This window comes from Trachemys scripta, chromosome 3 (genome assembly GCF_013100865.1).
Source record: "Trachemys scripta elegans isolate TJP31775 chromosome 3, CAS_Tse_1.0, whole genome shotgun sequence".
Classification (NCBI taxonomy): Eukaryota; Metazoa; Chordata; order Testudines; family Emydidae; genus Trachemys; species Trachemys scripta.
The window spans coordinates 177,781,903-177,806,679 of NC_048300.1; the positions used below are offsets into that span (position 1 = coordinate 177,781,903).

Below are 24,777 nucleotides of genomic sequence, written 5' to 3' on the forward strand. Positions count from 1 at the left end.
CAAAAGGATCTCTCAAAACTGGGTGACTGGGCAACAAAATGGCAGATGCAATTCAATGTTGATAAATGCAAAGCAATGCACATTGGAAAATATAATCCCAACTATACATATAGAACAATGGGGTCTAAATTAGCTGTTACCACTCAAGAAAGAGATCTTGGAGTCATTGTGGATAATTCTCTGAAAACATTCACTCAATGTGCAGCGGCAATCAAAAACTCAAACAGAATGTTGGGAATCATTAAGAAAGGGATATATAATAAGACAGAAAATATCATATTGCCTCTATATAAATCCATGGTTCGCCCACATCTGCATGCAGTATTCAAGATATATTAGCCTTGGAAAAGGTTTAAAGAAGGGCAACAAAAACGATTAGGGGTATGGAACGGCTACTGTATTAGGAGAATCTAATAAGACGGGGACTTTTCAGCTTGGAAATAGGATGACTAAGGAGGGATATGATAGAGGTCTACAAAATCATGACTGTTGTGGAGAAAGTAAATAAGGAAGCATTATTTACTCCTTCTCATAACATAAGAACTCAGGGCCAGCAAATGAAATTAATAGGCAGCAGGTTTAAAAACAAAAACAAAAGGAAGTATTTTTTCAGACAATGCACAATCAACCTGTGGAACTCCTTGCCAGAGGATGTTGTGAATGCCAAGACTATAATGGGGTTCAAAAAACAACTAGATAAATTCATGGAGGATAGGTCCATCAATGGCTATTAGCCAGGATGGGCAGGGATGGTGTGTTTGCCAGAAGCTGGGATTGGGTGACGGGATGGATCACTTGATGATTCCTGTTCATTCCCTCTGGGGCACCCAGCTTTAGCCACTGACGGAAAAGAGGATCCTGGGCTAGATGGAACTTTGGTCTGACGCAGTATGGCCATTCTTATGATTAATTCTTAATGGGAGGTGCTTTAATTCAGGAGAGTTATTAATGTTAATAGTTAAGAACTGTGATTTTTAAAAAAATAATCTGTATTATTTAAATCTAATTTTAAATAAAATTTAATGAGAAAATGACAATTTGCTGAGTGTAAAATGACAAAAACCAGGACTAGTGAGTTCATCCTTAAGTATCAAACATATTCATCCTGTGAAAAAAAATAAAGAGAGTACATTCTTTTCATATGTTTAATGGACTAAAGGTAGAGATATAATAATTATGATTTGTTTTTGATTTTTAGGAGATGAAAACTCTTTAGGGTAACAAGTCTAGCATTTTTTGTTATTTTTCTTTAAAAGAACTTGTTTCATAAAAGAAATAGTTATTTCGGACTTATATTTGACCATAACTGGGGAATCATTTACAAAAAATCTAACCATAGGATAAACCCTGAAGTTCATAACAGAAAATCTGTGATGCACAGGAGGGGTTTTAATTTACTGGTCAGCTGGCTAACGATCACTCATACGTCACAAGTGTCCTGGTAACTAGCCTGCAGAAATTTTGGAAAGGTTTGTAACTATCTATCTTAGAAGACTGCACAGTGCTTGTTGGCAGCTCTTTCTATGCTTGTAGGTGACGGTTGGAAAACTGCATACAGCTGTATATTTCTGTTCATAGTGTGGTATTCACGGACCATTGATTTCTGTCGCCAGTGCAATTGCAATTTCTGCTTTTGCTCTCTTCTGTTACATTCCATCCCTAATAATATATAAAGTCTACTCAAACTCTCTTTGAAGTCAGTGGGAACTGCAGGAGTTTGGCACCTCTGAAAATCAGGCTATAGGACTCTGAATCAACTGGTATTCAAAAAAAGACCTCAATGGGAGCTGAAGTAGGCCTTTGGAAAAAGTTTCCAATTTTCTATTACAAACCCTGGGCAGGCTCATTCCTAGCATGAATACATAAACTTCAATCATTCTGACATTTCCATTCATTCAAATTAAATGTGAGGCTGATAGTTAATTCAGCCTGCCCCCTTCCCCATTCTTTCACAATGCTGCTGATTTCTTTGTCAAAATACCAGTTATCAGTTGTTTTCAAGTCCTAACTTATTTAGACTTAAAAGATCTGCATAATTCATGCAGGTCTCTATTCTTCAGGCCCTAACTGGGACTAAGACAAACCTCCAAACCACTGGGGTTTGGTTGATCACTAGTTGGGAAAAGAATACAATTTAACCTGCATTTTGTTTTTCCTCCTCTCTTTTTCTGGGCCAATCTGCATTATTAAAGAGAGGAATGAGTATAACAAACATGGAGCAAATTTTGCTGCTGTACTGAATCAAGTTATTAATAGGTGGGAAATAAGATCGAGAAGTTGCTCGTCAAGAATAGAGGATAAAATGAATAGAACACACACTATGAATGAACTAAGGGTCCTGACACTTTTCGCCTCTGCTGTGCATTGTGAAGCAAAATAACAGGAAAAAGCACTGGATGGTAATGTGGAATATTTCTCCGTCCCTGTAGTCATCTTTAGCATCTCTGTCAAATCAGGGGAGGGTCACTTCCCTCTATAGCAAGGTCTAAATTATGAATAAAGATGAAAGATTCAATAATGCTGTTTCCTTGTGGAAGAGTCATGCAGAGACCAGGTGCTGGCCTGGAACCAATCTCAATATGGCTGCTGAGCTAGCTGCGTTGCCACTGATCCTGAGATCAGAAGACCAAAGAGGTGCATAGGGAGTCCTTTCCCAAAATTGGCTTGGGGAATGTGTGTATTTCAGCAGGGCTTTTCTGCAAACCACTGACCTCCAAAGTGATTTGTTTTTGAAAAGCCTTATAACAATGAACAATTATTTGGAGATGTCATTTCAGGAGATATAAATACACACACCCTTTTGCTGGAGAAAGAAGTGCTTGAGAAGAGTCCCAAGGTCTAAGTCTAATCCTCCTTCATAAAGAAAGAATACCTAATAGTAACAGTAACATCTGTTTCACTATAATGGACTGAAATTTCAATTAGATTGTCAATGTTATAAAATTATATGAAAATGATGACAATAAAATCGCTATTTAGTTGGCAGGTTTATTGTTCACAAAGGCTATAAACATAAAATTTAGTAGAATTCTACTCCTTGGGGAAAAAAAATCATGTTGTGAAAGTCCATAACTTTAATCTTTGTTCCAAAGTTGTTCCGAAGTTGTGGTGTTTTCTACATTGTATTTTGATCCATTTCGACTGCATTAAAGGTTTGTAAAATGAAAATATGTAGGGAAATGACAATGTGAATATAGGACAAGTCAGACAGCGAACACCCTATAATGTTTTAATGCCTGAGAAATGCTTTCTTTGTTCATGAAAAGGCAGTAAAGAATGAGTTCAGTTCTTAGTCCACAAATCCCAAACACACTGATAAAGGCTTCAAGCTGAATAATCACTGCAGTTTGGTCCCTAACATACCAGTACCTTAAATGCACACAAAAGTATTAGTTTTCGGGAAAATAAAAATATACCTTAATTTTTCAAACAAGCCTTTTTGGAAGTCTTCTCTATATTCAAACCGAATGTGATCAATGGGGTCTGAAACTCAAAGTTAAGTGGAAGTTAGTAACCAGCCTTTCTCACCAAACTGCTGACAGATGAAAGATGGTACTCTGTGCTGGCTAGCCCATAAAAAGTTAATTTTATTGCTCTCCTGGAAGGATGAATAGAAGGATGGATTACTGCTGACAGCATAATGTAGAGACAAAGAGACTCTTTAAATCTTAGAAGCCATGATCAAAGTATTGAACAAATGGAATGTATAGAAGCACTACAGGTAGACAGGAAGACAAAAGACTGATACAAAAATATTGGCAAATTATGGCCTGCCATATAAATGGCTTTGGACTGTGCACAATGCCACAAAAATACATTCCTCCTTTCCCTGTAGTTTACTCTGGTATCGGACAACTTGGTAGCAGGTGTAGAAGAGAAACATACCATTGCCTGGTCACCTACAAAAGTCTGGAATGTTCCCTCCACTCTTGGCCCTTCCCTGGAATGTGTCTCTGCAGTCGTTGCCCAAAAGAGCAGCTTCAGAAAGAGTTTTGAGGGAGCCAGAACTGGAGTGAAAATCTTCAATCACATACTCCCTCCCCTCCTCTCTGCAGGTTTTCCACTGGGTGCTGATAGCTAGGCTTTGATTTGAAAATCAAGCAAGTGTTTATCATAGAATCATAGAATATCAGAGTTGGAAGGGACCTCAAGAGGTCATCTAGTCCAACCCCCTGCTCAAAGCAGGACCAATTCCCAACTAAATCATCCCAGCCAGGGCTTTGTCAAGCCTGACCTTAAAAACCTCCAAGGAAGGAGACTCCACCACCTCCCTAGGTAACGCATTCCAGTGTTTCACCACCCTCCTAGTGAAATAGTTTTTCCTGATATCCAACCTGGACCTCCCCCACTGCAACTTGAGACCATTGCTCCTTGTTCTGTCATCTGCCACCACTGAGAACAGCCGAGCTCCATCCTCTTTGGAACCCCCCTTCAGGTAGTTGAAGGCTGCTATCAAATCCCCCCTCATTCTTCTCTTCTGGAGACTAAACAATCCCAGTTCTCTCAGCCTCTCCTCATAAGTCATGTGCTCCAGACCCCTAATCATTTTTGTTGCCCTCCGCTGGACTCTTTCCAATTTTTCCACATCCTTCTTGTAGTGTGGGGCCCAAAACTGGACACAGTATTCCAGATGAGGCCTCACCAATGTTGAATAAAGGGGAACGATCACGTTCCTCGATCTGCTGGCAATGCCCCTACTTATACAGCCCAAAATGCCGTTAGCCTTCTTGGCAACAAGAGCACACTGTTGACTCATATCCAGCTTCTCGTCCACTGTGACCCCTAGGTCCTTTTCAGCAGAACTGCTACCTAGCCATTCGGTCCCTAGTCTGTAGCAGTGCATGGGATTCTTCCGTCCTAAGTGCAGGACTCTGCACTTGTCCTTGTTGAACCTCATCAGGTTTTTTTCTGCCCAATCCTCTAATTTGTCTAGGTCCCTCTGTATCCGATCCCTACCCTCTAGTGTATCTACCACGCCTCCTAGTTTAGTGTCATCTGCAAACTTGCTGAGAGTGCAGTCCACACCATCCTCCAGATCATTAATAAAGATATTAAACAAAACCGGCCCCAGGACCGACCCTTGGGGCACTCCACTTGAAACCGGCTGCCAACTAGACATGGAGCCATTGATCACTACCCGTTGAGCCCGACGATCTAGCCAGCTTTCTATCCACCTTACAGTCCATTCATCCAGCCCATACTTCTTTAACTTGGTGGCAAGAATACTGTGGGAGACCGTATCAAAAGCTTTGCTAAAGTCAAGAAATAACACATCCACTGCTTTCCCCTCATCCACAGAGCCAGTTATCTCATCATAGAAGGCAATTAGGTTAGTCAGGCACGACTTCCCCTTCGTGAATCCATGCTGACTGTTCCTGATCACTTTCCTCTCCTCTAAATGTTTCATAATTGATTCCTTGAGGACCTGCTCCATGATTTTTCCAGGGACTGAGGTGAGGCTGACTGGCCTGTAGTTCCCCGGATCCTCCTTCTTCCCTTTTTTAAAGATGGGCACTACATTAGCCTTTTTCCAGTCATCTGGGACCTCCCCCGATCGCCATGAGTTTTCAAAAATAATGGCTAATGGCTCTGCAATCTCACCCGCCAACTCTTTTAGCACCCTTGGATGCAGCGCATCCGGCCCCATGGACTTGTGCACGTCCAGTTTTTCTAAATAGTCCTGAACCACTTCTTTCTCCACAGAGGGTTGGTCACCTTCTCCCCATGCTGTACTGCCCAGTGCAGCAATCTGGGAGCTGACCTTGTGCGTGAAGACAGAGGCAAAAAAATCATTGAGTACATTAGCTTTTTCCACATCCTCTGTCACTAGGTTGCCTCCCTCATTCAGTAAGGGGCCCACACTTTCCTTGATTTTCTTCTTGTTGCTAACATACCTGAAGAAACCCTTCTTGTTACTCTTAACATCTCTTGCTAACTGCAACTCCAAGTGTGATTTGGCCTTCCTGATTTCACTCCTGCAAATCTTCTGAACAAGTCTCTCATATTTCAAACTTGTAAGTAACAGCGAGGCAAGGCGCGTTAGGTTTATGTTTGTTTTCTCAACTTGTAAATGTTCCTTTTGCTAGAGGGTTTACCTCTGTTTGCTGTAACTTTGAACTTAAGGCTAGAGGGGGTTCCTCTGGGCTCTTTGAATCGGATTACCCTGTAAAGTTATTTTCCATCCTGATTTTACAGAGATGATTTTTACCTTTCTTTCTTTAATTAAAAGCCTTCTTTTTAAGAACCTGATTGATTTTTCCTTGTTTTAAGATCCCAGGGGGTTGGATCTGGACTCACCAGGAATTGGTGGGGGGGAAAGGAGGGGGAATAGTTAATTTCTCCTTGTTTTAAGATCCAAGGGTTTGGATCAGTGTTCACCAGGAAATTGGTGGAGAAGTCTCTCAAGGCTACCCAGGGAATGGAGTTAGTACTTGGGAGTGGTGACAGCAAAACCAGATCTAAGCTGGTAATTCAGATTAGGGATTCACATGCAGGTCCCCATATCTGTACTCTAAAGTTCAGAGTGGGAAAGGAACCTGGACAGATGTTATATTCGAGAAGGCACTGAGGTCAAAGTTTTCAAGTTAGGCACCTAAAGTTAGGCTTCATTTTCAGAGGTGCTAAGTAGCCACAATTCCAACTAAAGTCAGCAGAAACTCTGGGTGACCACAAACTTTGAAAATCAGCCCATGTATTGAAGTTCCTAAATATGGATCTATGTACCTACTTTTTGGCACCCAAGATTAAAAAAGATGCCCTTTAATTTTAAACTCTTATATCAATATCATGCATTTCTCCCTTCAAGTCCATACTTTTGCTCTTTAGCCATTTGGTTATGAGTAATACTAACATTAGTACGTGCACGATCCCAGTATTCAACCCTGTGACTATCAACACAATAATTACATAAGGTCCAATTTTTTCTAATCTATTTTTGCTAATAGATTAAAAATATTTTTTTAAACTGTGTTTGTGCAAATGAATATTTGTCAAAATTAAATTTTCTATCATAATGACATCCTGCAAGTGTGCCAATACGATAACCTGGGTAAGGTAAAATGCTTATGCATTTTTATACTGTGTTAAAAAAAAAACACTTTCTGTAAATAATCTTAAAGTTTTTCATGCTACTGATCCAAATGCAGATTCTTATTCCAGTATCACATTAGTAATTTGAAAGTATATTTCAATTTAACACTCCTCCAATTTTTATTATGCATTTGTGATTCTTAACAAGAGCACTTTGGTATCAAGCTGATAAACACAGAACTACCCAAGGAAGATAGTTATAATAATATAGTGAGTTTAAAATTCTGATTATATTCATAGATAAAAAAGCTACTCAGCACTCTTTCAGATAACGCAGTATATGTTATTGCACAGCTATGGCAACCAATTAACTTTTTTTTTTAAGCAAATGGTAACTCATCGAATGAAATCCATATGAACAGAAAGTAAAAATTAACCCCTACACAAACTTAGCTTCCATACTTATATATTACATCAGGATACAAAGGAAAATGAGGACCGAGATGTGACAGGCTGCAACTTTCTTAACTTTAAAATTAAAGGGAAGATGATCATCCCACTCCATCCCCACAATCCATGAGGCATTAACTGGGTTCAGTTCAGAGATAAATGACCTCACACCATATAACCAAGGAATGAGGGCTGGCTATCTTAGCAAACCTCCATTGCTCAATTCATAATCCAGCCCAGTACTGAATCCCTCCTTCCCTCCAGCAAGCATGAAATAGGGTTCTGTGAAGGGGAGCTCAGTCTGCCTAGATTTAAGACTTTCTTTTGCCTCAAGTTAATAGGGCCCACCAATTCCCTCCTGAGACCCATGATCTGGTTTACTCTAGTAGCTGGACCCTTGAAGCCTCTTACCTACTGAACTGGATACAAGTTGTGACAATATTCCTACAGTCCCCCTCCATATCTTCCACTTTTTGTTTTGTTTGTTTAAAACTGTCTCTTTTATCCTTATTATCTCCATCTATTTGGCCTCCAGAATGCTATGAGGAAGGTGAAAATCTCCCCAGTGTTGCCCAGAGGAAAAATTCCTTCTTGACCCCAAACGGTGCTTGAGTTAGACCTACAGTGAGCCTTGAAACCTCGTTCTGACAACTACATCATCTACAGGGAGACAGGGACAGGAAGTGGAGTTTACTGCAGCCAATCATCTCCCTCATCCCCCCCCTTAACCGGTCAATGAGTGACTAGGCAATGTGGAGCTCTGTTCCACGTTCCTCAGCTCCAGCTCCCACATGATCCTCACATGCACTATGGAAAGGAGAATATTAAAAGGGAGGGCACCCCTGGTGTCAGAGGGCACACAACCCTCCAACCCATGTATAACCTGGTTAAATAACATAATGGAACATGGTTTAGTTAGAAAATGTGTGGACAATATACGTGATTCCTTCTGGGAACTGCTAGTTCTGGAGCACACAAAATGAGGGGTTACGCTTGACTTGGTCTTAAGTAGAGTTAACTGAAAAAGTAAAAGTAGCTGAGCCACTAAGTAATAATGACCACAGTATAATTAGGTTCAACATGCAAGGGAGAAGTAAGATACCAAAACAGGACAAAGACATTAAACTTTAAAAGGGAGATTTTAATAAAATGAGAACTTTGGTCAAAAAGACCCTAAAGTCCAAATGACAGTAAGTAGAATCCTCAGAGGTGGCTTAGATACTACTTAAGGGAATGATAATAGTTTCAGAAGGAATATGCACTGCCGAACAAAAAGAGAAACAGGAAGGCAAGGAATGCACCAATATGGCTAAATGGTAATGTTTTATATTTTAGCCAAATCAATTCTTCAAAATGTGGAAATCTGACCCTAGCGAAGGGCAACAAAAACAGAAGCATAATTTACAGCAGGCAATCTGGAAGAGAGGCATGAGAAATTTCTTACCTGATTTTTTTTTCCTGTTAGCAGCATCTTTCTAAATTCATTACTCATGGGCTAATGCCGCCCCCCCACCTGTGGAATTCAAAGATGGCCGAACGGTGTTGCTGGAGGCTCCGGGACTAATTTCCGCCCTTCAGCTGAGGCCATCAGAAGGGAGGTTCCACAGCTATAGAAACACTCCAGCAATCAGCTACAGCAACTTGATATAATGTATTAAATTAACATTGAGACAACGCACGTCTAAGTCTCCCTTTAGAAAAAGCGTTCAATATGTATTCTGGTCCTTTACCAGAATACTAGGATGGGTTGAATTCAGAGAGAAGCTGTTAATAGAAAGAAAATTATCAGGTAAATAATTTCTTATTCTATTGCACAGCTTCTTTCATCATTCATGGGATATAATGGGCAATGAATTGCAGAAGTGGGGAGGGAAAAGATAAGCAGAATTTGATTACTATAGTAGAGAAATATGCTAGAATGGACTCCAACCAAACCTCTTGGAGAAACTCTAGTGTAGCTGATATCACCAGAACTTTGGGATTATTATTATATTCCGATGACAATAGTATTTAGAGGTCAAGACACCATCGTGATGAGCAGTGCATAAACACAAAGGCAGTCCCTACCCCACAGAGCATTCTGTTTCCCCTCAAACTAGAAACATAAATTTGACCACATCAATTAATGAAATATCCTGGTTGAGTTCTGTCTCAATATCAAACTGTATCAGAGGTTAATGGGGAAGCCATTTTGAACTACACGTCTCTTCTGATGCCCAAGTTCTTAACTCAAGCTGAATGAAGGAGTCTCTGCTTCAAGAGGTTTGGTGTTTTCTGCAGACAGAATGTGGGGTCGTTGGCCATCTGGCAAGCCCAAAGAGCCTTCTGGGCCAGGACTAAGAGGACCTCAACCCTCCCTTTTCCTCTTTTCTGTATACCTTATGTCAGGCCTGCACAACTTGTAAAGCGGCGAGGGCCATATTACTCCAAAGAAAACAGCAGAGGGCCGAAACCCTCCGAGCACCGACAACCCCGCCCCCCCCCCCCCCCCCCCCCCCCCCAAAACCCCCCCCCCCCCCCCCCAGCGCCGCTCGCCCCATGGAAACAACACCCCAAGCCGCCAAAACACCCAGCTCCCCATGCCACCTGTCCCGCGGGAAAAAAACCTCCTTCCCCAGCGCCGCCCCACCGAAATAGCAGTATTGAACCTTGGTAATATGTTATAGCAGGCCCCTAAGGTAGTATAATTAAGGTAAAAGAAAAATGTCTTTTTGCTACAAGTAGAATAAGATCTTTCCCTCACTTTGTAATCAATTGCCCTGTTGAATGAATGAAGTGTGAATGAGGAAGGTGTGGAAGGCAGGCACCTCCAGACAGCTGCAACCCTTGGAGAGGGCAGGGTCAGCTCTAGGATTTTTGCCGCCCCAAGCAAAAAATTTTTTGGCTGCCTCCCGTTTCTTTTTCATGCCCCTCTGCCCCCGGCCCAACCACCCCTTCTGAACCCCTTCCCCAAATCCCCAGCACCGCCTCCTCCCCCGGCGTGGCGCATTTCTCCCCCCCCATTGCTTCCTGCAGGCCCCCCGTGACCTCCCGCCCTAGCTCACCTCCGCTCCGCCTGCTCCCCAGGGCGTGCTGCCGCTCCGCTTCTCCCCCCTCCCTCTCAGGAGAGGGAGGGCGGAGAAGCGGCGCGTTCAGGGGAGCAGGCAGAGCAGAGGTGAGCTAGGGTGGGGGGGCGCAGGAAGTAAGAGGGAGTAGAGGAACTGCTCCCTGCTCACCTCCGCTCCACCACCACTGCCTCCCCCGAGCGCCCACCGCTAGGCTTCTCCTCCCTCCCAGCCTTGCTGCGCGAAATAGCGGTTTCGCACGTGGCAAGCCTGGGAGGGAGGGGAGAGAAGCGGAGCAGTGTCAGCGCACTCAAGGGAGCAGGCGGAGGCGAGCTGGGGCAGCGAGGGCACTTTTTCTCCATGCCCCGGAGTCGGCACCTACGATGGCCGGCACCAGAAAGCTGCCCCTAGAAATGTGCCGCCCCAAGCACCTGCTTGTTTTGCTGGTGCCTGAAGCAGGCCCTGGGAAAAGGGATGGGAGCCAGACCAGATCAGTAGAACAGGTCAGCCACCAACTCACCACTCACCTCCTCAGTCCACCTCCCCCGGCTCGCCTACTCACCCCCCGCCACTGCCTGCTCGCTCGCCTTCCCCGGCACCGGCTCATCTGCCCCCCCTGCCACTGCCTGCCCACTCACCCCCTCAGCCCTCCACCCGCCTGCCTCGCCTACTCAGCCCTCCTCCATCACCTGCCACTTGCCTACTCACCCCCACATGGGCCGCATAGTGAGCCCATCTACTCAACCCCCGCGGGCTGCACAGTGAGCCCACGTGGGCCGCATGTTGTGCAGGCCTGCCTTATGTGAACTGTCTTAAAGACAGCATATTCTTCTCTATCCAGGGCTTTATTTCCATTACCACAGAACATTGACCTCTGTTTACTCCCTGATTTCAGAAGGGATATAAATACTCATGTCTCAATCGTAAGTCAATCCTTCATGGGAAGTAGGAGGAGACTCTCTGAGAGTACAATATTTGCCTGCAATGTTGTGTCTTTCACCTTCCACTGATGCAGCTGTTACAGGTCACTGTCACAGCTAGGATACTGGACTTGATGGACCACTGGTCTGATCCAATATGGTCATGTTTGTGGATTTTTCTTTTTTTAAAACACATGCAGATAGAAGTGTCTAAATGAACTGACGGGATGTGTACTAAGAGATTTTGGAAATTTGTCTTCCATATATGTTTGCTTCAATCATGAGTACGCAAGGGTTTTGAATGAAAGTTGGCTTGGCTTTCAGCATGTTGTTTGAACTTACCAGCTCACAGAGGCACATCACTGTTATGCCAGAATGATACCTAAATCTGCATTGCATCAAGTGCATGGAACAAATGGATAATTTAAAAAGCATTAAGTCAACAGGCACAGATGGTATACATATATGAGTTTTGACGGAACTTAATTATGAAGTAGCTGAGTTGCTAACAAAAATATGTGATCTCATTAATACCTGCTACAATTCCACAGGACTGGAGGATAGAGAATATTGTACCTATATTTAGAAAAGGCTCTAGAGTTACAGAGGAAACTACAGACTAATTACAGAGACATTATGACTAATAAGCCATACATGTACACTGGCTTAAACGATTATTAAAAATAGAATGACAAAAATATAGAAGACCATGATATAATAGAGGCTAACCAGTATGCTTTCTGCAAGGGAAAACTGTGTCCAATTAATCTATTAGAATTCTTTGAACACATCAGTAAAGTTGGGGATAAAGGAAAACCATCTGACAATTTTGACTTTCAAAAGGTCTTTCACAAGAAGCTTCTCAAGAAATTAGATTATGGGGTGAAGGCAAAGTACTGTCATGGACCAAAAAGGTCTAGGAGACAAAAAAGTTAGGATTGAATGGTCAGTTGAAATGGCAAAAGATTAATAGGTTCAAGGTTCTGTTATAGGTCTGTACTGTATCTCTGGTACTGTATCTTTTTCTGCTCATTTCATCTGATGCTGTCTTTGTTTTGCTTGAGTGCATACTGATAACTTTTCCATCTGCATGTTATAGGAACTGCTTAATGAATCACATAGTTGAATGTGATGTTCTCGGAAGCAATGCATGCTGCACTTTTTCACATGGAGAAACTGCATAATCAGCAAATTGAGTTTATTTTATTGAGTGTTATTTCATATATTTATTAATTTTCTAGATGTGGGTAAGCAGTGAAGTATCAAGTTGCAGATAACACAAACTCATTAAGGTTGGTAAAGATCACAGAGGACCATGAGGAACTTCAAAGGGACCTAAACTAAGCTCAGTGAATGGGTTATTTGACAGAAGATGAAATCCCATGCTGATAAATGTAAAGTAATGCATATTGGAAGGAAAAAATTAAACAACTCATATCTTACAAGGTTCTAAATTAATTGTATCAACTCAAGAAAGTGACCTGAGAGTCACTGTGGACAGTTCAATGAAGACCTCTACTCAATGGGCAGGTGCAGTAAAAAAAAAAAAAAAGCAAACAAGATGTTAGGTTGCATAAGGAATAAGATTGTGAATAATACAGAACATATTTTGTCATTATATAAATAAATACAGCAGCCTCATCTGGAATACTAGTCACCTCATCTCAAAAGATATATTGCAGAATCAGAGTGGGTTCAGCGATAGGCGATAAGAGTGATTATGGACATAGAAAAACGCTCATATGAAGAGATGAAAATATTAGAATTGTTCGCTTTAGGAACAAGACAATAATGACAACATGATAAAATACATAAATTAACAAATGATATAAATAACGGTAATGAATCTTACAGGTAGATAGTGAGCTTCTATTCTCTCTGTTCCATAACAGAAGAACAAAGGGGCACATTCATTGAAATTAACAGGTGGAAAATGCAAAACAGGAAATACCTTTTCACACATATAAATAGACTATGGAACTTATTGTCACCGGGTGTTGTTGAGGCCAAGAATTTAGCAAGATTCCAAAAGCGATTTACAATATATGGATTACAAAAATATCCACAGTTAAAACAGCTATTGTTTACAAAAAAATAAAACTGATATGAAATCTCATGCTTCAGGTTTTAAATCAATCTCCAGAAATAAAGGATAAGGAGGTGACCTAATGTGGAGACTAGATTATCCCACATCTGCTTCCTGGGGGTTCTTTCATCTTCCTTTGACATATCTGTCCACAGAATACTGGCCACAGAATACTAGATAAGATACTCTCATCCCCTAATAGAATGGGAAAGGCATTTGTAAATTATCTATATCTACATCCATATTTCAAACTAACATGCATATATTGTGCATTTAAACTGTCCTGTATCTTTCTGCTCATTTCATCTGATGTTTTCTTTGTTTTGCTTGAGTGCATACTGATCAATTTTCCATCTGCATGTTATAGGAACTGCTTAATGAATCACATAGTTGAATATGATGTTCTCGGAAGCTATGCATGCTGCACTTTTTCACATGGAGAAACTGCATAATCAGCAAATTGAGTTTATTTGTTTTTGTTTTTTTTTACAGTTTAACATTAAAAATCTGCATGTTTCTCATTTGATTAGTTTTTCCTTCAGTAAATCCACATACACTATAAACACCTGATTCAAAGCAATGATAAGCAATTTCTAATTAATTCATTAACTAAAAATAGATATGGTCATTAATTCTTATGTATTAAGTAAGGTTTCAGAGGTTACAAAATGTCAAAAGTTTCTCCAGAGTGAATGGCTCATCAGGCTGATGCGGTTAAGGCACATCAGTTCCATAGCCAATGTTACACAAGGGAGTGATGTAGCCAGAATGATGTCTGATGGTCTTTGACTGCCCTAACCAGATGGATAAGGCCACTCTGTAGCTGGGTGAATTGGCCTTTCAGTGTGAGATTGAGCAAAACTTTAACCCAGGACATTCACAACTGTAGTTGAGTGCCTTAACCACTCAGCCACTGAACAAGACGACTCAGGGACAACTGATATAGCACCTTTGCTACTATTTTGCCAGTACGGATTCAGTCAAGAGTAGTAACAGCCAAAGGCCACTACTGTCTGATGGTGTTCACATTAAAGACCTCCGTCACTCAAGAGAGACTGGACAATAATTCAGTATCTTCTTTCTAATTAGGTGTTGAGATCAACATACACTGCCTTTGTCCTCTACATACCTTTTCTGGATGGCTGGGGGTGGAGACGGACATCTTCCAGAATGAAATTCCAGGAAAAGCATTACATTAACGTGTACATTAATGCTGTTATTTAAAAGATCCCTCAGTTCTTTTTATTATATATATATATATAAAATAAAAAGAACTGAGGGATCTTTATATATATACATATATATAATAAAAAGAACTGTGTGTGTATATATATATGGCACTTCATGCCACTTTTCAAGGCTATAATTTAAAAAAAACAGGAGCCTAAAGTTAGGCTCCAAATTCATATTTAGTTAACTTCCTGATTTTCCAAAATAGCCTCAAGAGCATGACAATGTCTGATATACCAAAATTAAAGGAAACTCTATATAAGATTACCTTCTCTCAATTACGCATGCTATTTGGATTCAAGTCACACACAAACACAAATGACCAATGTTATTCTTATAATAATTAAACAATCCTACTTGCTAACTAATAAATATTGGTTTACATACAGAACCTTTGCTAAAGGTCTTATATTCCTACAGTAGCTTCTGCTTGCCAGGGTAAAGCTCTAACTTTTTACTACTGTAAATTATGTAGAATTGGTGACCAAATTGAATGACTAATGCGTTCACACATGTGCTGTAAGTAGACATAATACATACATTAGTCATGTTGTTGGAAGTCCTTATAAACTCTATTATTTCTCATTTATAATGACAGGGAATGAGTTATCTATCCTCAATGGATAAGGTAAAATTTAAAACATGAAAATTCTAAGGCACTCATTTTCTCTTACCCCAAAAATATATATATATATTTAAAGAAAGTGTCAGTATTTTGACCCATATTTTTCATGCACCAGTTAACTAGAAAATTACAGAACCTGAAAAGCTCAGATAAAATGTATCAAGGGGATTAAAACAACACATGCCTCCTCCCGCCAGTAGCTGTGGGATGCTACTGGAATGTGAATTAAGGACTCTGAAGCCTTTGAAAAATGAGGACCTCTGAATTTTTAATTTTGTTAACTAATCATTAGAGAACTGGAAATTGCTGTGTTTCTGATGGTTAGATAGGTAGCTGCCTGCATAAAGTACATTTTTAATTTTGCACGAGCTGGCCTGTTTCCCAGCAGCATATTGATTTGTGGGACCACTACCTATAGCACCTAGAGCATAATTAAATATTAAGTCCCTCTTTGATGTGTGCAAAGCCCGACTAAGAGGATTACTAGACATACTGAGGGTGGCTTTCACACATTTTCTGGTAATTGAACATTGCAATATCATTAAACTTATCTTTACTCAATAAGAATCCACAACCATCCTTTGCAATATCTGGCGTTCCTTTAGGTATTGGAGAGGGATTGGGGAAAAGAGAGGACATTATAAAGGAATGAAACAATTATCAAAGAAGGATAAACAATTTTTGAAATAATGTGACACTGAAATAAAATTAAGATATTTTGTAACTATTGAAAGAGCAAGCACCCCACGTCTGCAATGATTTAAATGTCAACTATTACAGAAGTCTCAGAAATACATTTCTATCTGTAAGTCCCAAGGTGAAATTGGGATAGTAATTTTTCACTGACATCTCAAAGGGCACTATTTTGTTCACTCTATTCTGAGAAAGGGTCACCTTGTAAATGAGACAGCAGTCTTGTTAAATACGAAGTAGGAATAGTTTAAAGGAGGTAACAAAACAGCATAGTCCAGCAGTTTGGGCATAAGTCTGGAACTCAGAAGTCCTGAGTTCTATTCTTAACTCTGCAACCAGTTCATTATATGACCTTGGATAAGTCACTTTAGCTCTGTGCCTCAGTTTCTCCATCTGTAAAGTTGGGACAGTAATTCTGTAAAGTACTTTGGGATATTTGAATAAAATATAAGCGAGAAGTATTAACACAGTGCAATAGAAACTTGTTAATTTATGCTTTGCTTACCTGTGCACTCCTTCCACATGTACAAACCAACTGCTTTCCTCTCAGTTTTCAGCAAAAGATGTAACTGCTTGAGCTCTGTAGTTTGGACTTTTATATTTCTAAGATTGTATTTTACTAGTTTACCATGAAACACTGTGACAAGTAACTAATGGGACATTTGCCATATAAAGAAACGCAGCACAGTGTGTGATAAACTCTCTCTGCTTTTTATTATATGTGGAAACTAACTGGCTAATCTGCAAAATTTGATGACTCGAGAGATATCCCACTATCAGTGTGGATGTGTTAATTTGTGAAGGCTCAGGAACTAAAAACCAGGCTTATTTACTCTCATGGCGTCTCCATTTCCTTTTTCAAATACAACAGCTCACTCAGTACCATATTCTGGGTTACTCACCAACCCATGATATTACATGCACACAAAAAGGAAGTTCATTAAATTGTTTTCTTTAGAAATGGTAAAAAGAACTTCAACTGGTACCTGCTAGACATACCATTCTATATGCTGTCACTCTGAATCATTTCACTAGTTGTTCAGGGTAAAGCACCCGAAAATTCTCCAGAACCAAAGCTTTGAGCTTGCTAGATGATCCAAATGTGTACATTATTGCATCTACACTGTAATGATATGAATACTGAAACTTGTTAAAAATTATACTGAGAGGTGTCCTTTGACATACTCTGTATCAGGAAAAGCCTAAATAACAGCTATTGCTTATGTCAAACATACAAACTGTTTTTAAAACTTTAAGAAACAAAACCCATAGCTTATTAGTTCTGAAGGATTTGAGCTTACTGGGTACAGAGTACACACTTGGCTGTTTGTTACAAGGTATTACTAGACTCTTTCTTATTTATGCCTTGTTTGCTCAGCAACTGAAGAGTAAAACATTGACGGGATAGATGAATTGCCTTGTGCTATGAGGGGTATCTGACCTGTAGCAGCATTTTTGCAAGATAATTTTCTATGCCTTCCCTTCCCCATACTAATAATAGCTGGAACAGTTCCCTCTACAAAGCACAATATTTTAAAGAACATACACTATATTTATCTATTTCTTCTTGCTGCTATCTGAATTTGACCTTTCTGTGATGAGAACAAGAATGGTACACATTTCTCTCTCTTCCAAGAAAAAAAAAGTACATTCAGTTTTGTAAAAGGGAAAGAACTACAGGCAGTTCCATCTCCTACCTGGGTCTTGTATACTTGTGTTACACAATTCTTATGAAAGTTGGGGTGTTGTCTTTAGCCATACAGCTAACATCCTGTTGGATCTCACAAACTCAGCAGGGTTGGCATAGGTCGCTATTTGGATGGGAGACCACTAAGACATGCAATTAGAGGTACGGGAAGGAAGTAGCTAACCAATATCCAAACACAACATAGAATCATAGAAGATTAGGAGACCTCAGGAGGTCATCTAGTCCAACCCCCTGCTCAAAGATGTTAGAGGGCAATATACTGCCAGAGGTGGTCTCTGTCATCTGAGGGTCCTGTGGCACCTTTAAGACTAACAGAAGTATTGGGAGCATAAGCTTTCGTGGGTAAGAACCTCACTTCTTCAGATGCAAGTAATGGAAATCTCCAGAGGCAGGTATAAATCAGTATGGAGATAACGAGGTTAATTCAATCAGGGAGGGTGAGGTGCTCTGCTAGCAGTTGAGGTGTGAACACCAAGGGAGGAGAAACTGCTTCTGTAGTTGGATAGCCATTCACAGTCTTTGTTTAATCCTGATCTGATGGTGTCAAATTTGCAAATGAACTGGAGCTCAGCAGTTTCTCTTTGGAGTCTTGTCCTGAAGTTTTTTTGCTGTAAGATGGCTACCTTAACATCTGCTATTGTGTGGCCAGGGAGGTTGAAGTGTTCTCCTACAGGTTTTTGTATATTGCCATTCCTGATATCTGACTTGTGTCCATTTATCCTCTTGCGTAGTGACTGTCCAGTTTGGCCAATGTACATAGCAGAGGGGCATTGCTGGCATATGATAGCATATATAACATTGGTGGACGTGCAGGTGAATGAGCCGGTGATGTTGTAGCTGATCTGGTTAGGTCCTGTGATGGTGTTGCTGGTGTAGATATGTGGGCAGAGTTGGCATCGAGGTTTGTTGCATGGGTTGGTTCCTGAGTTAGAGTTGTTATGGTGCGGTGCGTGGTTGCTGGTGAGGATATGCTTAAGGTTGGCAGGTTGTCTGTGGGCGAGGACTGGCCTGCCTCCCAAGGTCTGTGAAAGTGAGGGATCATTGTCCAGGATGCGTTGTAGATCACTGATGATGCGTTGGAGAGGTTTAAGCTGAGGACTGTAGGTGATGGCCAGTGGAGTTCTGTTCGTTTCTCTTCTGGGCCTGTCTTGTAGCAGGAGGCTTCTGGGTACATGTCTGGCTCTGTTGATTTGTTTCTTTATTTCCTTGTGTGGGTATCGTAGTTTTGAGAATGCTTGGTGAAGATCTTGTAGGTGTTGGTCTCTGTCTGAGGGGTTGGAGCAGATGCGATTGTACCTCAGTGCTTGGCTGTAGACGATGGATCGTGTGGTGTGACCGGGGTGGAAGCTGGAGGCATGAAGGTATCAACAGAACTCCACTGGCCATCACCTACAGTAATGCCTGCTGGAGAGGTGGATTAACTACAGCGATGGGAGAACTCTAACCAACTACAGAAGCAGTTTCTCCTCCCTTGGTGTTCACACCTCAACTGCTAGCAGAGCACCTCACCCTCCCTGATTGAACTAACTCACTGTCGTGAGTGTCTACACTGCACTGCTGCAGCCGCACTGCACTGCTGCAGCTTTTTTAGTGAAAACATAGTCTGAGATGATGTGTTAGAATGCTAGGGAGAGAAGACAGTTTCAGCAGAGACCCAAGGCTTGTCTACACTTAAAATGCTACAGATACACAGCTGCACCACTGTAGTGATTCAGTGTAGACCCCACTTAAGCGGACGGGAGGGATTCTCCCTGTCAGCTTAGGTACTTCACTTCCCCGAAAGTCAGTAGCTATGATAACAGAATTCTTCTATCAACCTAGCACTGTCTAAAACAGGGACACAGGGCTGGTCCACACTAACCCTCCACTTCCAACTAAGATACGCAACTTCAGCTACATTATTCATGTAGCTGAAGTTGAACTATCTTAGTTCCAACTTACCGCGGGTCCACATGCGCAGGCAGGCTCCCCCGTCGATTCCGCGTACTCCTCTCACGGAGCAGGAGTACCGGCGTCGACGGCAAGCACTTCCGGGATCGATCCAGGATCGATTTATTGCGTCTAGACAAGACGCGATAAATCGATCCCAGAAGATCGATTGCTTACCGCCGGACCCGGAGGTAAGTATAGACCTACTCTTAGGTTGGCTTAACAATTTTTCACACACCTGAGCAGTGTAATTAAACCAACATAATTTTCTAATGTGGCTCAAGCACACACAGTGAGGGTGGGGCTTTGAGAAAAGGGAATTTTCCTGAGGGGGAAAACAGACAAGGTGACACTCTCTCTGGAAGGAAAACTGAGTCCAGCTTGGGTCCCAAGAACTCTTGGTTTTGCTAAAAGGATGGAAGTTGGGCCTGTTCTGTTCCTTTAACTCAAGACAGAAAACTATCTAAGTTAGCTTATAGGAAAGAGTAGAATTAAATGAGTAAAAATGTAAATAGGGTATTTGTTATTTGAAAATAATTTTCCCAATTGCTTTGTTTCCATTTGCTAAATAAACCTACTAGTTCAAAGAAGGCTGCTTGTCACTGTATAACACTAGTCACAGACTCCCAAAGGGACGAAACACAGGTGCCCAATCAAACCTGCACAGCAATAAATGGCAGGTATTCATGGGGTATGTTGCACCCACTTCCTAGTCTAAGAACAGAACTGCAAAATTCCACCCCCAAGTCAGGTAAAGGGCATGTGGGCAATAGCTGAGGGTGTGTACTTAGGGAGACCAGAAAGGGGACATAGGTTCAAGCAGCCCTGTGATTATGACAAAGTACTTCTATCTGAGGATCTCAAAGTCATGTATAAACACAATATTAATTAACCCTTGCATTACACCTTTGTGAGATTACACTTACTAGCTCTCTTTTAAGGACAGTTAACATGAATCACAGACAAGATAAAATTCATATCTAAGGTCAAAGGGTCTGGAAGAGAATCTAAATGTCACATTTACAATTCCTGCTCTAACCACTAGAATGCACACCACAGTACACCACAGAGGGGACAGGGGAAAGTGGCAGAAGAGGGGGAAGAAAAAACGGCAAATACCGGAGGGGTATATAGAGGGTGGGAGGGGGGATAAAAAAGAAAGAAAGAAAAAAAGGCACAGGGCATGCTTCTGTTTGGTATCAAGTGTCCTTGGTCCCCACTAAAGGGAGTGGGAGCTGAGGATGCTCAGCCCATAAGTGAGGCAGTATTTAACTACTCCTAGTTACATTTTTTTTTAATTCAGGTCACAATTTGTTACAATCCTGGGTTGGTATGAGGATAGAAAAAGGGCTACTTCATTTGTTGATAGCATGCATTTGTAACTGCCTATATGGTTCATACTACAAAACTGACAAAGTTCAATCATACAGTTTTTAAAAGAGAAACACGGTAATACACTATCACTTAATGTTAGGGTAAATAATAATACCTTTGTCTCAGGCCAACAGGCTTTGAGAACAGCTTGAGTTCTGAAGAACACAAGTAGCCTGCTATCCTCATCACTGAGATGAAATGCTTGCTCCATAATCTGCAGCACCTTAATGCGGGGCTTCACTGGCAAGGAATCATCACCACAGAAAGGTCTCAACCACTCCAATAGATCATCTGAAGAAACTAGTTTCTCCCTGTAATCCAAATAAAATAAAAGCTTTAATTAATACTTAGTCATTTTAATCCATTTTCTAAAGACATTATCACTGATAGCCACATAACAAATATGTCCTGTGTTTAGCTGTGAACAACTTTAATGGGACATTGTAAACTCTTCTAATTCTGATTGTGGCATAAGCAGCTGTGAGTTAGACTTACCTGAACACAACCACAGAGATTCAGTGCCTCTGAATTGCATTGTCTTCTGTATTATTGATTATGTTACTTGGTTACATATTTGGCTACCTTGAAATAGAGACTGTTAACCTGTGGAACTTAACCCACTCTGCTGTTTTATGAACATGAAAATAAATAAAGGAGTTCTCAAATTAAATTAATTGCATGCCAACTTCACTATCATAGACTCATAGACTTTAAGGTCAGAATGCCATTCTGATTTTAAGAACTAGCACTACAAGATCAATCAAAAGGACTGATCTAGGATAAGTGACAATATAGATGATCATGGATTCGGAGAAGAAATTATCATGTTAAAAAATGAAACTTGTTGGGAAGAGAATTCATATACATCCATCCTGCAAACATCAAATGAAACAAACATCTACTACAGCTATTTAAATAGATACACCCTCAGTTAAAAATCCATTCTAAGTACTTTTCTACACTAATCAATTTTAAGAGTCATCACAGAGGAATCATGAAGAACCAGCTATATATAAAAACACTATTTTCTAAACTGTAAGAGTTTAATCAGGGAATATTATGTCTTCCTAGCATATAGAAAGCAAAACACATTTCAATATTTAACATAATATGAACTACAGAGAAATAAAACTTCTCAAGCATTTATTAATCTCATGAAGAAATTGTTTTTTCATGATTCCATTCCAAATGAGGTCATTCCAATAGTTGTAATACAAAATGTAAAAGTAAACAGATAAAAGGGGACACATAATACTTTGAACATCAATGATCAGAGTCTATGAACACAATTTCTAATAATTTTAATAATTTGGGGATTTTATATTAAAATAATTGTATTTTAAATAAATGTAATAATAAAACCAACATTAAAGACTCGATGCTTCTTTTAACTCCAAGAAGTATATTCTCTACTTTGTCCATAGGATGTTAGCCAGGTTGCACAGCTATGAACTGAGCTAAAGTATATATGCATAAGGATGTTTATTTTGAATTCACACAGTATACAAGGAAGTATCTGTTAAATATGCAATATGATGAATAGTTATAAGCATTCAAGATATACTAACGTATGTGACAGGTACAGGTGTGAAATTACATACAATTTTTTTAAAAAGTATATTCACAAATCAATAGACTGTACTGTTTCTTTTGTGATATTTTCTGAGAAGGATGCCAAAAGGGGTGGCAGGCGGGGAAGTATTGCCACTGCTTCTAAAGATGCAGTTCTAGGATATTGTTTTTCTAAATTACATTTTAGGTCTAAACAATGCTATTGAGTAGTTGGAATAATTTAAATCATTATGTCAAATTGTATTTATTTATCTAAATAAATATACTGCACTCCTACTGACTCTATGCGCATTGTATACTTAAAACAAACATGCATATTTTAACAGATTCCTAAAGGAATCTTAAACTAATCTTTGAATCCTTGGAAACCCCAACTTATCTACCATACCAGTGTCACCCCAAATGGCTTCCATTAGATACCTGTTCATTGCCTCACCTCCAACCAGCCTATCACAATCATCTCCCATTCATCAGTCAACGCCAACAAAACCCTCCAGGAAAGGCCTGAGAACACAGGCTCATCTCACATGTCCTCCAAAAGTCATCAAACCATGGCACTGGTGAAGCAAGTGGGAAAGGAGTTCCAGTCATGACCCTTCCAGAAATGAAAACCTTGTTCTGAAACTTGTAGGAATGTTTATGAAAAAAATTACAGAGGAATTACAACTAGAAGATAATAAGGTGGTAAGTAACATTCAACATGGATTTGTCAAGAACAAATCATGTCAAACCAATCTAATACCTTTCTTTGAAAGGGTAACAAGCTTTGTGGATGGGGGGGGGGAGTACGTTGCCTGAGCTAGTGCTCTCAGTCCAGCACTCTGCTCTCTGCAGCGATGGTGCTGGCAGCAGCCATGCGTTCATGCCCCATGAAGGTACATCGGCTTGGGATGGGATCATCTTATCAGGAGATCTCACCAATGCAACGTCTCCCCCAGTCTGGCCGACAAAAATGGTATGCACCATGCACGACATGCATACTGATGGGCTGTGGGTGCCCTGGCATAGGAACCCCCTGCAGTGGTCAAAAACATCCTCGCATGGCCATGGCACTGTGTTTATCAGACCCAAGTGGTTAGTAACACACACAATCTTCCCAGTTTTTAAATGTAATTGCAAAATTAGTAGAATTAAACCTGATTTAATAATTTTGTAATTACCTTAAACAATCAGGAATCTTATGAAAAGTTTGGGGGAATGGGGGTGTTGCTCTCTCTGCCCTTCCCAACCAAAATACTACATCACCAGCTCCCACTGGCATACAAGGGGCAGGCAGGTTGAGTGCTTTGGGGGATCTCAACTATCCCATCATCACACAAGAAGAGAGAGATTCTTTTAGGTAAGCCAGTCCCCAAACCCTTTAGGGTTTTACAGGTGAAAATTAAGGGCTAAGCTGTATTTTAGAACCAAGTAGTGCATTTTGTCATTGTGGATAATTAAATCATTAATATGGCACAAAAACTACAGAAACATTCATTTCAAATACTGAAGATAAGATATAGCAGTGACTGAATTCATTACATTTTAAAAAAGCAGCTGAAGCATCATCTAACAATTAAATCGGAGAAAACACTGTTTAGAAATAATCCTAGTTCTTTTAAACATATTTTTGGTATTTTTCTAGGTTCATTATTCCTAAAGGTATTTACATAAAAGCTTCCCCTCTTTTCTGTTGACCTCAGCTGCCCTGATACAGACATCCATGTGCATTGCAAAATGGTTTTAACATGATTCTTATTCATCTGAGCATGGCTTGTATTAATGCTTCTGCTGTTTACTAAGCAGTAATGGATTCTTCTCATGCATTTCTACTCTAAATTATATTAGATGACATTTTTGTAATCCTTTCATTCTGAAATATTTAAATTAGTTAATGTTATTACAATTAGCAAGAAGCCAATTAAATATTCTTCCATGAGAATCTATGGATTATTTTAGTCTAACAAATGTATGGCTGTCAATGAGCACCAATGTCTGTTCTTAGTGGGAAAGGAAGAGGATGCTAAAAATGTATATGTAGGAGACACACAGCACAACTTTTTTACAGAACTTGAATCTAAAATGATCAAATTCTGTTATCTATCCATTTATGCTTTTAGCTAGTTTTCAGTTCATTT

At 40.3% G+C, this 24,777-nt stretch overlaps 1 protein-coding gene across 1 annotated transcript in view; it reads right to left on the bottom strand.

Annotated features, from left to right (window-relative positions):
* NBAS (NBAS subunit of NRZ tethering complex) overlaps positions 1-24,777 on the bottom strand; it is a 343,164-nt gene that overhangs the window by 37,565 nt on the left and 280,822 nt on the right. The window contains exon 48 of the mRNA XM_034766908.1: positions 21,204-21,399. Coding sequence (XP_034622799.1) covers positions 21,204-21,399 — 196 coding nt within the window. The remainder of the gene's footprint in view (positions 1-21,203; positions 21,400-24,777) is intronic.